The 16,285-nt window shown below is 41.2% G+C and overlaps 5 protein-coding genes across 5 annotated transcripts; 3 read left to right on the top strand and 2 right to left on the bottom strand.

Annotated features, from left to right (window-relative positions):
• The first annotated feature begins 50 nt into the window (after positions 1-50).
• Positions 51-3,229, top strand: LOC133712813 (protein EFFECTOR OF TRANSCRIPTION 2-like). Its single transcript, XM_062138924.1, has 3 exons — positions 51-391; positions 562-906; positions 1,582-3,229. The coding sequence occupies exons 1-3, from the start codon at positions 254-256 to the stop codon at positions 2,809-2,811; spliced, it is 1,713 nt and encodes a 570-aa protein (XP_061994908.1). The 5' UTR covers positions 51-253; the 3' UTR covers positions 2,812-3,229.
• Positions 3,230-5,409: 2,180 nt separating this feature from the next.
• Positions 5,410-6,931, top strand: LOC133712868 (serine acetyltransferase 5). Its single transcript, XM_062138987.1, has 2 exons — positions 5,410-5,895; positions 6,301-6,931. Exons 1-2 carry the CDS (start codon positions 5,527-5,529, stop codon positions 6,790-6,792), a joined length of 861 nt encoding a protein of 286 aa, XP_061994971.1. The 5' UTR covers positions 5,410-5,526; the 3' UTR covers positions 6,793-6,931.
• Positions 6,932-7,382: 451 nt separating this feature from the next.
• On the top strand, positions 7,383-9,298 carry LOC133712830 (pentatricopeptide repeat-containing protein At2g15690, mitochondrial-like). Its single transcript, XM_062138948.1, has one exon. The coding sequence runs from the start codon at positions 7,625-7,627 to the stop codon at positions 9,074-9,076; it is 1,452 nt and encodes a 483-aa protein (XP_061994932.1). The 5' UTR covers positions 7,383-7,624; the 3' UTR covers positions 9,077-9,298.
• A 383-nt stretch (positions 9,299-9,681) lies between these two features.
• LOC133712857 (mitochondrial carrier protein CoAc2) lies at positions 9,682-12,249 on the bottom strand. The gene is made up of 7 exons (XM_062138977.1): positions 11,959-12,249; positions 11,336-11,421; positions 11,043-11,250; positions 10,786-10,912; positions 10,512-10,696; positions 10,314-10,436; positions 9,682-10,239 (listed from the first exon to the last, which is right to left on the bottom strand). Exons 1-7 carry the CDS (start codon positions 12,115-12,117, stop codon positions 10,102-10,104), a joined length of 1,026 nt encoding a protein of 341 aa, XP_061994961.1. The 5' UTR covers positions 12,118-12,249; the 3' UTR covers positions 9,682-10,101.
• A 1,772-nt stretch (positions 12,250-14,021) lies between these two features.
• On the bottom strand, positions 14,022-16,285 carry LOC133712879 (thiamine phosphate phosphatase-like protein). The gene is made up of 4 exons (XM_062138992.1): positions 16,049-16,285; positions 15,540-15,661; positions 15,247-15,448; positions 14,022-14,703 (listed from the first exon to the last, which is right to left on the bottom strand). The coding sequence occupies exons 1-4, from the start codon at positions 16,187-16,189 to the stop codon at positions 14,455-14,457; spliced, it is 714 nt and encodes a 237-aa protein (XP_061994976.1). The 5' UTR covers positions 16,190-16,285; the 3' UTR covers positions 14,022-14,454.

Below are 16,285 nucleotides of genomic sequence, written 5' to 3'. Positions count from 1 at the left end.
TACTATGCATCAGTGCTCCTTTATTCCTCTCTATCTCTTTTTTTTTTTTTTGGTCAGATTCTTCCTCTCTATTTGCCAAAAAAAAAAGAAAAAGAGATTCTTCCTCTCTAAGCTAGCTAGTGAGAATGGTACTTGCAGTCTCTTCCACCATTCATTTATAAGCTACGTACTTCATGACAGTGTATAAATTTCTAAACGGCTGCCATGAGCACACATTGAGTTCATCATAGGGCTTACTCTTTAAGAAAAAGACATGCCGCTAATACTCGAACTCGAAGATGAAGAACCTCCAATGGTGGCCAGCGACTTCACCCTTGCTGTCCAAAGTCCAACGTTGAAGAGGGAAGAACGCAAGCGCTTACAGCACGGCCCCCATTTCTCCAAATGGAAGGTAATTGCGCTTATCAAGCTCACTTTGTTTTCAAGATTTGTGTCTGTCTGTCTGTAATTTACTCCTAGTCTTTGGCTTAAATTATGTTGCTTTCATCACACCCCACCTCACAGAATCGAGTTTTGCATGGCATTTACATTCTTGATTTATTCAATTGTGATGAAAGTCAGGTTCTTGTTGCGCCTGGTGATTGGGAGGACTATTCAGCGGGCAAGGATGGAGCTGAAAGGTACAGAGTTCAAAACCTGCCTGGAAACGAGAGCCCAGGAGTGTATGAACTCGGAGTTGCTGTTCCGCACAGTGGTTCAGGCCGTGGGATTAAAGCGGATCAAATAGTCCCGGTTTATGTTGGACAAGCTGATAGTGCGAGGACAAGGCTTCAGCAGTATGGCCGGACAGGGGCTCATTTGGGGAGGTCATGCTCAGGGAATCCGAGTGAGCAAATCTGTAAGGGGCCTGGATTGATTGAGGAGATGCTGGACGGAGGATACTCCATTGTGTATAGATGGGCTCCTGTAAGTTTGAGATATGTTGTATCTCCTGGCGGATTTTAATTGGTTGGGCTGATTGTATTGTTATAACTGCTATGCTATGGAATCTGTGTTTTGGTTGCAGTTGTTAATCGCCAGTTCGCCATTGTTCGTCTGCTTTTTTACTAATACTATAGGATTTTGGTATTCCCGGCCTCTTTCTATGGAAGATATGGAGTTCAGGGAATTTGTGATTCTTCTTTCTTCATGTAGGGTTGGTGTGGCTTTTTGGATTTGATAGTGAAAACAGTTGAAAGATGCATAATTTTCTCTGTGCACTTCAGTTCTCTAGTAAATGGAAGCATTGACAGATCGAATCTAAAGAGTACAGATCGATAGAACCTGTACTTTATATGAAGCTTTATACTTACTGTATAGAATAGGTTCAACTTGAGGCTTTTATCTGTCTTAACTTGAACATTCATTTAAGCATGGTTGTGTACATTTATGTTTGTCCTTCATTCTAATTCACATACCTGCTAGCTAGTATGCTAGAGATACGTCTAGGGTTGATGCATATGGTGAATTGTGATTATCTGCTTGCCATTATGCAGTTTGTTATAAAAAAGAATAGGTGTGATAGCAGTTTTAGGTGCAAGTTTGGGCATGTAATTGGAATATATGATGAAATGCCCTCATTCTTTGTTCATTGTCAAACAGATGGGAACCAAAAGTGAGGCGGAAAGAACAGAAAGTCAGCTGCTTCATGCACTTAATTATGCGTGGAACACAAGGTTCAATGGTGCACGGCGCCCTGATGATGTCCTTCAGAAACTCAAGAAAATTTCCTCAAACCCTACCCTATTTACTATTATTGTCCCGAGGCCTCTACCTTCCAGACAGAAGCAAGTTGATATTAGAATTAACTCCAGCAATCTGGTTTCAACAGAGGACAAGTTCAGTAACTATGCTGATAGGGAGAGCAGGAATATCATACCCCAAGTTTTCAAGTTTGGCAGATCACAGCCTAGGTTAGTTTTGGACGGAAGTGGAACTTGGGAAAATACTATAATTTGTGGGGTGGCTGTTGGTGATGGGTCCATATGTAGGAAGGCACCAGTTCAAGGAAGAAAGAGGTGTGCTGAACACAAAGGGACGAGGATTACTGGATTGATTACAGCTAGCAATGCCGACTCAAAATGCAGTTTTATCAGCAACAGAGAGTTGGTTTCATATAAAAGTGGCATTACTCAGGAGAACACTGAAATTTGTGGGGTGGCTGCAGGTGATGGGTCTACCTGTAGAAGGCCTCCAGTTCAAGGAAGACAGAGGTGTGCTGAACACAAAGGGATGAGGATTACTGGATCGATTACAGCTAGCAATGTCGACTCAAAATGCAGTTTTATCAGCAACAGAGAGTCTGTTTCATATAGAAGTGGCATTACTCAGGAGAACACTGAAATTTGTGGGGCATGTACAAATAATGGGTCTGCTTGTAGAAGGCCTCCAGTTCCAGGAAATAAGAGGTGTGCTGTACACAAAGGGATGAGGATTACTGGATCGACTACAGCTAGCAATGTAGACTCAAAATGCAGTTTTATCAGCAACGACAGAGAGTCTGTTTCATATAAAAGTGGCATTACTCAGGAGAACACTGAAATTTGTGGGGCATGTACAAATAATGGGTCTGCTTGTAGAAGGCCTCCAGTTCCAGGAAATAAGAGGTGTGCTGTACACAAAGGGATGAGGATTACTGGATCGACTACAGCTAGCAATGTAGACTCAAATTGCAGTTTTATCAGCAACAGAGAGTTTGCTTCATATAACAGTGGCATTACTTGGGAGAACACTGGAATTTGTGGGGCAACTACAAATAATGGGTCTGCTTGTAGAAGGCCTCCAGTTCAAGGAAGAAAGAGGTGTGCTGTACACAAAGGGAGGAGGATTTAATTATAGTTAGGAATCAGATAAGAATGTGGATTCAAAATGCAGTGTTCTCAGCAACAAAGAGCTTGATAGTCATGGTGCATCAAATGTGAAATATGAACCGGTAGAGCTTCCGCCAGTTCATGTTAGTGAGGTGTGATGAGCACAAAGGAAGAGGGATCCAGAAATCCAATTGTAAGTTGGTGAAAGAAGAAAAGGTCGAAATGTGTGCTAATTTACAGAGCTGTTCTATACTATACTGTGTGATTTATAGTTTCATGCTGATGTTGTAGCATTCAGGCTTATCTGTATGATAGCCTTTTAAGTTAGTGTTGTACCCTGTACCCTGTAGAAATTGGGTTGTATCATGTACTCTCTAATGTATTTTAGTTACTATCTTGTTGTATTAATTATTTAATTCCATATTCTCCGTTAAATTTGATTCTTTTGTATGTTTTTTGGACTGTTGGAACTTGGAAGTGCTTTTCTGCTAGCACTGAAAGCAGTTGAAGCATTCAATAATGCTCTGGAGATGTACATTAGCCGTCAAATAGCTTAATTTGTCAATATTTCACAATCGTTAGTCGTTAAAATAGCTTATTCTGTCAACAAATCGTTAGTCGTTAAAATAGCTTATTCTGTCATCAAATCGTTAGAGTCATGAGCTGTTAGATAAACTCATTGTATGAGACACACCATATACGCTTAATAATAACTAATCTAACGATTTTTTTTAGGGGGGGTGAAATTTGCACCCCCAAATTTACAAACCACACCCACTTTCAATTTTTTTATAATATTTCATCCTAAATCTTTTGGCACATCCTAAAATACCCTCAAAAGTCAAAAAAAAAAAATTTCTTCTTTTTGGGTCTTTTCTTCCCTGTCTCTCTTTCTCGCTCTCTCTCTCTCTTCTCCAAAATCACGACAACTCTTCCAAAACCACCGGTTATCTGTCTAGCTGTTTGGCAGTTTGAATTTCTGTGGATTGGAAATTTCAATTCCTATCAGAGTAAGATATATAATCATGTTGAATAGATGGGATGAGAGGTGGATATAAAAAGAGTGTGAGGAGCAGCTCGACGAAGCCGTCGAGCATGTAGTCGGCGGCGATCACGATAGCGGTGACGGAGAGCATGGTCTGCTCCTTGAGGGTGAGGGAAACGTGGACGCCATCGGCAGGTTTCTGGATCAGGGCGCGGAGGGTTTCGATGAGGCGGTGGAGGGTTTTGGGGAGGGAATCGGGGTCGGATGTGAAGAGCGGGTAGGAGAACTCTTCGAGGAAGACGATGAGCTGGAGCTTCAGAGGGCTTGGTCGATGAGGGTTGGGTTCGCAGAGGTCCACCGGACAATTTTTCAGAACCCAGGGATTTAACACTGCATCAACACACACCATCATCATTATAAACGCAGAGAATGAAGCAAAGGAGATCGAAATCACGACCTGCAGGTTTTGGAGCTTGATGTGGCTTCAGATCTGCTTCACGGCCTCGGCGCGAGAGCACTCAGGGGCGCCGCCGAGGAAGCTGCCGAGAGCTGGAGAGATCGGAGTCGGCTTCAGAATGGCAGCATTCCTGTTGACGTTTCTCTTGGGCTTGATCGGGTCGGCATCGGCGTCTGCTTTGGGCTTCGCCTTCCCCTTCGATTTTGGTGCGGCGGCGGCGACCTTGACGGCGGTTCCAGCAGTGGATGTGGAGGACTTGGCCGGCAGTGGGAAGAGAAGAACGGGGTCCTTGGTGGTGGTCTGGAAGAGAGAGGGGGGAGGGTATTTTAGAAAGTGCCAAAAACTTGGGATGAAATATTATAAAAAAATTGAAAGTGGGTGTGGTTTGTAAATTTGGGGGTGCAAATTTCACCCCCCTTTTTTTTTTATCAAAGAACTAAAACACTATCAAATTTACGATATAGGTCTTGGGCGCTTTGCATGCTTCACATCCGTGAAAAAGCACCAAAACTCCAAAAGCGCTTTTAACAAAAGCACTGTGAGGCGCAGTCCTGTGACTCCTGTCTAGGCCTGGCAATTCAGCCCATGACCCGTCAACCGCCCGTTAACCGCCCGCTTAAAACCCATTTATTTCCGCCCGATAATATAACGTGTTAATGGGCTGCCAACCCGTTAACAACCCGTTAGTTAACGGGCGGAAACGGGCTGCCCGATGGAACCCATCTAACCCGATTAGAAATAAAAAATGGTCTAACCCATCTAACCTTCTCTCCCCATCTAACCCGATTTTCTTTGAATTTGTTGATTTTCAAAGCAACAATGAAAAAGAGTTTTAATGGGTAATGTCGTAATGGGTTAGAAGAGGGTTTAAAAAATAAAAAATAAAAACAATTTTTTATTATTTTTTAGAAGAGTTTTAATGGGTAATTGATTATAAAAGAATTTTAAAATAAAAAAAATAAAAAATAAAACCTTAGCGGTCTTAACGAGTTCCAACGGGTAACCCGCGAACCCATCGGGCTCAATCCGTTAAGACCGCCAACCCGTTAAATCCGCCCGCAACCCGCCCGTGACCGTCCAGTTGCCAGGCGCCCAGGCCTACTCCTGTCCATCCAATTCTCGCCTTTTTTCACATTTCTAATAAAGCACCAAAAGCACTTTTAACGAAAGCACTGAGATACTCCTAATTAGTAATTATTAAGAGATATGGCAGCCACCGAACCACATAATCAGAGTCGCAGACACAAAGCCCTATCCCCCAAACACCAGATTCACCACCACCATTTGCAGATACGATGCCGGCCGGCGAGCTCCGGCAGTCAGAGTCCTCGGAGGCCGAGGCCGAGCAGTGGCTGTGGGCCCAGATCAAAGCGGAGGCGCGGCGTGACGCCGAGTCGGAGCCGGCTCTGGCCAGCTATCTCTACTCGACCATCCTCTCGCACTCGTCGCTGGAGCGATCGCTGTCGTTTCACCTCGGCAACAAGCTCTGCTCCTCCACGCTCCTCTCCACCCTCCTCTACGACCTCTTCCTCAACACCTTCTCCTCCGACTCATCCCTACGCGCCGCCGCCGTCGCCGATTTACGCGCCGTGCACGAGCGTGACCCCGCCTGCGTGTCCTTCTCTCACTGCTTGCTCAATTACAAGGGCTTCCTGGCATGTCAGGTAAATAATCCGCTTCCCAAGGTTCGAATATTTACTTTGAATCAGTATAATTTGTTAGCGGTGATTTACTGTATTCCAGAGCATTGAAACTCGGACTAATCGTTTCCGGTTTCCGAGCTTCAATACTCACATTCGGGATTTCAATACTCGTAGGTTTTTTGAAGCACAGTATTGAAATTGCAGAGTTACTAGCTGATTAAAGATTTCTAATTGATCGATTTTAAACTAATAATTGATTGATTTGTGTTTGGGAGCATTGGAACTCTGGTAAAACTCATTTCAGTTATGGTTTCCGAGTTTCAATACTCGGAGTTCTAACTGTAATTTTGATCAACTTATTGATTTAGGAGCACTATAGAACACCTCAAATTTTCGGTTTTTAATGGAGTGATTTGCGTTTGTTAGGCTCATCGTGTGGCACATAAGCTATGGATTCAGTCACGCAGGCCACTGGCGCTTGCGCTCCACTCGCGGATAGCTGACGTGTTCGCGGTGGATATTCACCCCGCGGCGAGGATCGGAAAAGGAGTGCTGTTCGACCACGCGACGGGAGTGGTGGTCGGGGAGACGGCGGTGATTGGAAACAACGTCTCCATACTCCACCACGTGACGCTTGGAGGGACAGGAAAGGCCGGAGGAGACAGGCATCCGAAGATCGGCGACGGGGTACTTATCGGAGCCGGTGCAACGATATTGGGGAATGTGAAGATTGGAGAGGGTGCGAAGATTGGGGCTGGGTCGGTGGTGCTTATTGACGTGCCGGCGAGGACTACGGCGGTGGGGAATCCTGCGAGGTTGGTTGGCGGGAAGGAGAAGCCGTCGAAGCATGAGGATGTGCCTGGAGAATCCATGGACCATACTTCGTTTATATCGGAGTGGTCTGACTATATTATATAGGTTTCTGTCAATTTTGATTTTGCTTGCGACGCAAACAATATGTTACTAACCATATCTATTTGGACTAGCATTATTGTTTCCCCAAGTAACTTGTTGAAATTGAGGATGAAGAATAAAGAAGCTGTTCCACTGCATCAAATTACCACAATCTAGCCAAAAATCATCTGAAGCGGGGAATTGGGTTAGGACTTGGGACTGGTATCAGGCTAGGTTGGAATTTCATCTTTTCCGATAAAGAAGCTTCAAAATTTAACTTGCAATTTGGCAAACGCGGTTCGGTTTAGGTCAGTTTCTGTGTCAATCCGCACAATGAAATGATCAATTTTTTTCTATCCTTCCGACAACTAAATCTGAAGAGCTTTAGAATCATATTTTAGAAGAGAAGAAAAGGAGTTACTAAGTATGTTAAAATATTCTTGTCATGTCTATAAATCTTTGAGAAATAAACATTGATGCAAATATTTTCACTAAATTTGGAACCATACTTACTTTCTCTTTCTTTAATTAAGAAATAAAATTAAGCAATATTACTCTCTCGGTGCGCGAGACGTTTATATTTTTATGGGAGAACCACTACACTTGGAAATCCGCCGCTCGTCTTTCGGTACCGTACTTAATCAAAAGTGTGTAATGAAGTGTTAACATTGCCAATATCATCAGAAGTTGGACCTATCTTTTGCTTTTACCAGCTGAATTTACCCAAACCAAAATTGAGTTAGTTTACAAAACTGAAGCTGCCCAAGAAACTTGATGTTATAACAAAGGTCTCATCACTTGACTACTTCACTCAGTGCCTCTGTGTTTCCAATAGGAGCAGAGCTTTAGCACAACAATGGTCTCTGTCACTTCGCTTCAGCCAACCAACTCCATAATCTCTTCTTCTCGATTCAAAGCTCCAAACCCTAACCCTATTCATCTCTTCCTCAAAACCCAACCTTTCTCCTCCTTCAACCCCACCCCATCCAAACCATTTCGCTCTTTCGCAGTCAACAATCCCAGCATCAATCGCCGCCGCTACGACCGCTCCTCTCCGCCGCAAACCACCAGGCCTCGCTCCAAACCCGTCTACAAGACCCAACCTTTACAAAAGGACAGCAACTACCCCAACCCAAATGAACCCACAAATGAGTCCGACGATCAAAATGTGAGTGACCCATCACGAAAAGATGTGGACTTGATGGGTTTGTGCAAGGAGGGTAAGGTCGAAGAGGCCTTGGAGTATATGGGTCATGGCGTTTCTGCTGGTTATGGTGTTTTCTGTATGTTACTGGAGTCCTGTGACGACTTGAAGGTTGGGAGAAAGATTGACCAGTACTTGAAGCTGGCGCCTTTTGGGGGAGATATCGAGTTGAATGTGAAATTGATCGAAATGTATGGGAGGTGTGGGAGTATGAGAGATGCACGCAAGGTGTTTGATAGAATGCCTGAGAGAAATTTGAGTTTGTGGCATTCGATGATCAATGGGTATGCTTTGAATGGGAAAGGGGGTGAGGGGGTGTTGTTGTTTGAGCAAATGAGGAGTTCAGGGTTGAAGCCGGACAAGGAGACTGTAAAGGTGGTTTTGGGGGCGTGTGCTAGTGCGGGAGCTGTGGAAGAAGGGCTAACATACTTTGAATCGATGAAGGATGAGTATGGGATTGTGCCGGAGATCGAGCATTATGTAGGGGTTATTGATGTTCTTGGGAAGTCTGGTCATTTGAATGAAGCTGAGGAGTTCATTGCGAAAATGCCATTTGAGCCTACCGCCGAAGTTTGGGAGGCTCTTAGGAACTTGGCGCGAATTCATGGAGATCTTGAGCTTGAAGATCGCGCTGAGGAATTGTTGGTTAGTGTTGATCCTTCTAAGGCCAATGCTGATAAAATCCCGTTGCCTCTGCGGAAGAAGTACTCAGAGATTAACATGCTAGAGGAGAGGAATATGGTGAGTGAGTATAGGTGTACAGACATATATGGAGAGTCATATGAGCAATCGAAAGGTTTGAGAGGACAGATGAGGGAAGCAGGATATGTGCCGGATACTAGATATGTGCTTCACGACATTGATCAGGAAGCAAAAGAGCAGGCTTTGCAGTATCACAGCGAGCGGTTGGCAATTGCTTATGGTCTGATCAGTACTCCTGCTAGGCAAACTCTAAGGATAATAAAGAACCTTCGAATCTGTGGTGACTGCCACAATGCAATAAAAATCATGTCAAAGATTGTAGGGAGGGAGCTGATTGTTAGGGATAACAAGCGATTCCATCATTTCAAGAATGGGAAATGCTCTTGTGGAGATTACTGGTAAAGCTATCAGCCTATAGGTGATAGAAGCTTCTCTCCAAAACCAGGCTGTGGTGCTAAGTATGTAAGGCAACTTCAATGCTGCACCGGAAAAATCAAAAGGGAATCTTTTTGCTAGAAATTGACGTGTAGAATTTTGTGAGCATCTTACATTGTACATTATTCTTGTACTGAAATTCAGTTGCCTCAAATAGAAAACAAATTTATGATAATGTTTTGTTTGGTATTAGATTCGCATGAAATATGCTAAAATGATGCGTGCTATATTCTATATATTCTATTTCTGAAAGCATCCGTCTGATATAGAAGCACAGCACTTGGCATCATCACCATCCTTGTTGATTCCTGTGTTTGCCTTTTTCAGTAGAAAGTAAAGGAAGCAAAAAATGGCTGCTTCTAGGGGCAGTCCCAGTGGCAAAAGAGTTTTTATAGAATTGAATCTTTTTTGCATTTGTTTTGTCTAGATAAGATAAAAGGCAAAATGGAATCAGTTGCGAATAACTCTGCATCATTTCAAAATCGAATTGAACTGATACACTTTGAATTTACAACATCATCAAAGACGTGCAGAACATGAATTATAAAAGTTAGAAATATTTACTGCATAAGTTAAGCAAAGCTTCTGGATGATTCAATTTCTACTGACAATTCCAACACACTTGTTTGATATGCCCAAGCTTATTAGACAAATAGTGTCATTACGGAACTGAATTTCTGGTTTCTCCTTATTTACTTCTCGTCTAACAATGTATGTTTCTCTGTTTGGAGTCCTCTAATACAAGGTAGTCTAATCAATTATTTCTGCTACCTTAATTAGTGAAACTACAGCTTACAAGATCCCCATGGTAAGGGATATAACCTATAGATATGCTAATTTTCAGCTTAAAAGAATGATATGTACGGTTGAAAATCACCTGAATGCTACACAATGAGCTAGTCAACCTAATTGACAACTGAGAAGGGAAGCAACGCTCCCAATAATTTGTGTACGTGTGTTGCCTATAGTGAAAAATTGGACGAAAAATGTCACTAGGAGTGAATCGAGGATGGCTGGGAAGTTGTTTTGCTGGTTACCACTTCTTTCACACCTTCGTCTCGTGATGGAACTTGAAGGTAGGCCTTCATAACATCGTAAACAGTGAATCCAATTGCCACAGATGGCACAACCTGAATCACACATGATTAGCTACAAGAAAGAAAGACTAATAATTTTTGTCAAAAGAATGACTAGGTTTTACCACCTTCAAGTAATTGATGCTAAGTCCTGAAAATAATTGCTTCCATCCTTGCTGTTTAGCAATCAAAACAAGGCTTTCCATTGTACCTTTCATCTCAGGACTGTTTGATGCGAAGAGTCGTTGAACCTATTCAGATGATTTTCACCCATTAATGCCACATAAATTTCTTTCAAAAATTATTTTCAGGATTAACTATATTACCTGCATTTGCCTCCTCACAACATCAAGGGGGTATGTAAAAGTCTGACCTAATAAACCAGCAACAGAACCACATACAAGCTTCACCATAATACTGCTTTTCTGCTCCGGAGGTACATAACGCTTCATCTTCTCATAGAAGTAGAACTTCAAACCGGCATATGGGAAGATTCCATAAAGGGATGGAGCTGATAATGATGTTCAAATGTTAAATTGGAAACCTATAGAAACACATAATGACATCAGAGGATAATAAAAGCAGTTTTCAAACCCATACCAACACCGCGATAGAGGCCTCTAAGTCCAGCCTCTTTGTAAGTCTTAGAGAAACAATCAACAATTCCTTTATAAAGTTGTTCATTATTCATGATCCCTTGCAATTTTAACTTTGGTGAACCAACAACCTGCAGCAACAAAGATGCCTTTAGTGCAAATTTTTCCTTGAAGTGTAAAGATCTAATAATTCCTTAACGGAAATCAATCTGGTGCACTTCAGAGAGAGGGGTCAAGCTTTCCCCCTTTTCAGTTTCTTACCTGATAAGCCAACTTAGTACGAACTAAATCAAGAGGATAGGTAAAGAGTACAGCTGTTCCTCCAGATAATGATCCTGCAACAAGATCAAGAACAGGTCCCCGCCCCCCGTCAGGAAAGGCGAGGATAATCCATCTGCGGTATTGCTCATAGCTCATATAATGCAGGGCTGCATAGGGAACAATTCTTGCAACACTAGCTCCATTGCCTCTGTACAAAAACCACTGAAAACTTGTTAGTCCACCAAAACTTGTAAACAACACACACATTAATGATTATGTACTCAGGGATTCACCTGTAGAAACCCATTGGCCCTTCTGTCTTTGCAATCTTCTTCACAGATCCAAACAGCCCTAAGCTCTGATATTCTGACCTTCTGGTCTGCAAAAGATGAACAACCAAGTTGTTTCATTAGTACACGAAATCACTTCTATCGAAAAGGGCACATCTAAATTTTCATTTGTCACCTCATGGAAGAGCAACACAATCAAAGCATTCATCTTCAAATCAAAATCAAAACATGTGTATCTATCTTTGTGTGTGCATTGACCACCCCATGACTGCCTCTATATAACTAAGTCAAAGGAAAATTAAGTATTGGACATAAGGCATTCAACTAAATTAAGCCTTCAATGAAACTACATGATCATATTTGTAGGATTACATATCAAACCAAGACACACCCAACATAGACCACTTACAGAATCCATAGAATTCTCACTACTTCAGTCAAAACCAGCCATCCCAACTCAACTAATCAAATATACACCAAACCCAGAAAACTCAAACGCCCAATAATCTAAAATGCAGTACTAATCTGCACAATGCCCAACACAAAGCACCAATCTTTACCACTAACCAAAAACTAAAACTTCACAAAAAGAACCAATTTTGAACTCCAAAGTCAAAAACTTTTACCTGAAACAAAATCTTAATACGCTCCAGAGGAGCCACCACCGTCTTTGCAACACCGCCGGCGACGCCTCCGGCAATAAGCTCCTTGGCAAAAACAGGCATGGCGTCTATAACCCCATTTAGGTACACATTCGTCTCTCTTTCTTCTCTCTTCTTCGCCATTAGAGAGAGAAAGAGAGAGAGAGAGAGAGAGAGAGTTTCTGGGTTGCTTGCTGAGAATCGAAACGTTTCTTTGTCTGAGAGCTCTGGATTTTTATATGTATGGGGAACCTGACAAGTCAGAGAACCACACGCTTGACTTGGATTCCTGATTTTTATTATTATTTTTTTTTTTATGTAGGAGAAAGCAATTATTGGTTGTGGAGGTTTTGATCAGCTACTTGCAGGTCTATTTTAATCGTTTTGGAATATAGAATCAGGTCCCTTTAGTGGACCAAGTTCCAATCATGGGGTTAACTATAGAATATGCTATTGGTGACTCATGGTCCATTATTGTTCCTTACCCAGAAAACAAGTCCATCATGAATATTTAGAAAAAATTCAATGGCTTGTTCATGCTTTGAATCTAGTGTTTTTGTGTTCAGATTTTATTTTTATTATTATTATTCTTATTAAATTCTATTAGTCAAGCCAGCCAGTAACTCAGTCAGCAATCTGCAAAAAGCAGAATATTGATGATTATTTAACTAGCAATAGTGCAACATGTGCCTCATTGTTTGTTATTACTATATATATTCTTTATCATACCAAAAATCTCAACTCGCAGAATAAATACTCATAACTATTAGAACTATAACTATAAATTTCAGAATAAAATACAGACGAGAATATTAGAAATCCAAGTAGTGTCTAAAATGTGTAGGAGCATAATAAGATTTCAGAGGACGTAAGAGGTGATGGCACCTCGCAACTTCACACATGTTGTGATCGGCAACTTGTTGGCCTAATGTACAATTGGATATCAGGCCGACAACGTAGTCCTTGGGGTGGCGGACTAGTAATTCTTCCGATAACAAGAATAGTATTTGTCTGCTTTTGTGATTGATGATAACGAAATATACAAGCCACCTGTTAGGGAAGTTTGGAGAAGTTATGACTTTATGAGAGAGTGAACAAAACCAGATGACCTTTTGTTGGAGTTTGGTTTATAATATATAGGGTAGTGTATTGTGGAAATCAAAAGACAGAGACTCAAAGTTAAGACTATTGAATGAAAACATTTTAAAGACAGTAAATCAAAATTTTCTCTTCAATATTGAAAGGGGTATTTCACGACCGGAGATGTTATATGGGTGATAACATATTCTCAAAATCAAAGACAAAGATTAGATTATCAAAGAAAAACGTACTACTGATTAGTAAATTAAAATTTCCCCTTCTATGATTTTGGGATATCAAGCACACCGATTCAATTCAAAGGCAGACTGACTCCAAATATTGGTATACTAGTTTGAGTATTCTCTATTAATATATCAAACTAGCTTCACTTGATATATTGATACATTAATGTACAGTAGAATTTCTGTGGATTCTTTAAAAGATGGGGAGTCTCTTGGAATTTTTTATTTATTTTTTATTTTTTATAAATTAAAATAGAGAATTAGGCGATATTAGCCCCTCGTTAGTGGTCATTGCGCAAGGCGCCTACTCTCCCCGTAATAGAGAGGGGACCACTACACCCGGGAACCCACCCACCGTCCCTCTATTTTATTTTAAGGTTAATTACATATAAGTACATCTTTGAATGTTTTCTTAGCTATAAGGCCACAAACTAGTTTTTTTTTCCTTCATAAAGCCACTAGATTAAAAAGAGTGTTATATTTTGGATATTAAAAACCAACATATTTACATAAATGCCACTAGAGTACAAAGTCAACAATCACTCTCTCTCTCTCTCCTCTATGGCGAGGTCTCCGGCGGGTCTCCAGCCGACTTCCGACCAACTTCCGGCGGGTCTCCGGCGAACACAAAAGCTACTCTGATGAGTTTTCCAGCAACCTCCGGCGAGATAACAAAATATACTATCACCAACAACAAAAGCTACTACTTACCAAAAAAGCCTATGCTTCTCAAAACCAAAAGCTACTATCCCCACCAACAAAGCATTATCGACCAACTTCAGTAACAAGTAGTGTCTAAAATGTGTTGTCAGAGAATATACTTCTGTCAAATCAGATCAATTGATTCAACACACAATGACGGTTACAAAAGAGCAAACGATGACAGATTGACAGTTACTGAATTGAACAAAGACTTGTCCAAACAATACCTAATTTAAGAGTTCCTAACTTGGGCAGAGGCTGGAAAATTGTAGGTTCTCCACTGCCACCTTGTAGTTTGATTATAAGCTACACGGTTAAAGCATCAATGGCCCTCAAGTTTTCTTGAGGCTTGAGACTTGAGAGTTTGACAATATGATTCATCGGGCATAGCCGGACATTTGTGGTCAGATGAGTTCTACTGATTGGAGTCACAGCACCTGATTTCCTCAATAGAGGTTTACTGGATAAGCTGAAGTAGTATCTTAGCAAGTTCCTCTCTATCACTCCATTTATGGATATCAGCCTTGATAAGCATTCGGTTGCTGCAAATGCGATCCCATAGAGGATAGTCCTTCCTTGGCATTACATGGTCTCCCTCTACTAGTTTCAGAGTTGGGCAAAAATCGTTTCTCCCATCTCCAAGGTAGATGTATCTCTTCCTCCCATTTTCAGAAGCAGAAGCTAAAAATTGATCAATCACCTGACCCTAAATTGAAAGCATAATCAGAAACTTAGCACCATATATAAGATTAGAGCTACCAGACAATAGTGAAGATTGCAACCGCCTCTAGGAAGAAAGAGTAATTATTATTGTAGTTTCCTGGTCCAAATTGTAGGTTAAACAAGCTATAAACCATATTCGCTGAAATAGTTTGAGTATTAGTTTCTCAAGTTCTCAGTGATATATGTAGATCATATATCAAGATCACAAGTCAAGCTACTGGACAATACTTTGAGTATTAGTCTCCAACAATTACAAGTCACAACTAACCAGTTCTTCGTGCCCCCTCCCTTTTCCAAACTTATAAATATAATATTTAGAAATTGGATATGAACAAACACAGAACTCATAATTTCAGACTAAGCACATGGCAAACCTTGGTGGATGTGTCATGCTAAACCATAAGACAGTAGAAACAATAAAACATGGAGAAATATACAACTAAAATAGACAATATAGTGAAACTTTTTGTGTGCAGAGGCATCAGACCAGCAAATGCATACATATTCGATGGAAAAAAAAAAATACCTTGCACATATTTGAAGGGCAAAGATCGCAACCATGAGAAGATGAGACTGGATCATGGTAAGGAAAGATTCTCAGTCTTCCATCTCTATCTACAGACGTTGGGTTTGTGATGATCTGTGAGAAGCATCCCAACAGGCCATGGCATTCCAAGATTGACTCAATGAAAAACTGATTTGCATCACTAATTATCTTCAAGTCACATCTGAAATGTCCGAATTAAAAAAGCACAATATTTGAGCACAAAATCAATAAGGAAAACAAGCAATTGACCATAGATAATGCAAAAATCTTACCCTGAAGCATGAGCTGACTTAATAGCCGCAGCTACTTGTGGATGCATTGGAGTTCTTTTGAGGCACTCTTTAATGTCCTCAGAGGTCTTTCCTTGCAAATGAAGCTCCATCATCATTCTATCCTACAGAGTTAAGAGTTAACATTAACAAGGCTTGTTCTTCGGCGTACATTGCTTAATGATCAAAAGACTGTGGGAATCAACATCAAGAAACCCAGTAAGTCCATGATCAATCTAACATACAAGCAGCCCCAATTGCAAGTAATTAACATCAGTAATACAAACCCAAATAGTCTCTCAGCTGAAACATATAAAGCCTCATACACATATGCAAATGCTTCAACCAAGCTATAATTCAACCCAAAATTCACTACATTCATTACTGTGCTAAGAAAATTTTCAATCTTTTTTCTTGTTCATACTTTCCAAGCGTTCAAAATTCATTCTTTTCTACCAAAGGAAACAACTTTGAAAAATTTACTAACAAAAAAAGAGAGAGAGAGTACAGACCATGAGTGAGTTCCATGTGATGGTAGAGCGACGAAGCTCATTGAAGAGCTGGGTGAGACCCATCTCCGTCACCACCCATCGATCGGTGTCATCGTCGATCAGGGTCCGGTCGAAGTCAAAAACCACCACTGTTCCCGTCATTCTAAGCGCCGGAGGTGGTTTTCTTTCGACCCAGAAACCAGTTTTCACTGTAACAGCCAAACTTGCCAACGCTGAAGAGTCTTATTTTGTGATCTG

The sequence above is a fragment of the Rosa rugosa genome, chromosome 1 (assembly GCF_958449725.1).
Source record: "Rosa rugosa chromosome 1, drRosRugo1.1, whole genome shotgun sequence".
Classification (NCBI taxonomy): Eukaryota; Viridiplantae; Streptophyta; class Magnoliopsida; order Rosales; family Rosaceae; genus Rosa; species Rosa rugosa.
This window is presented reverse-complemented; position numbering and strand designations above follow the sequence as displayed.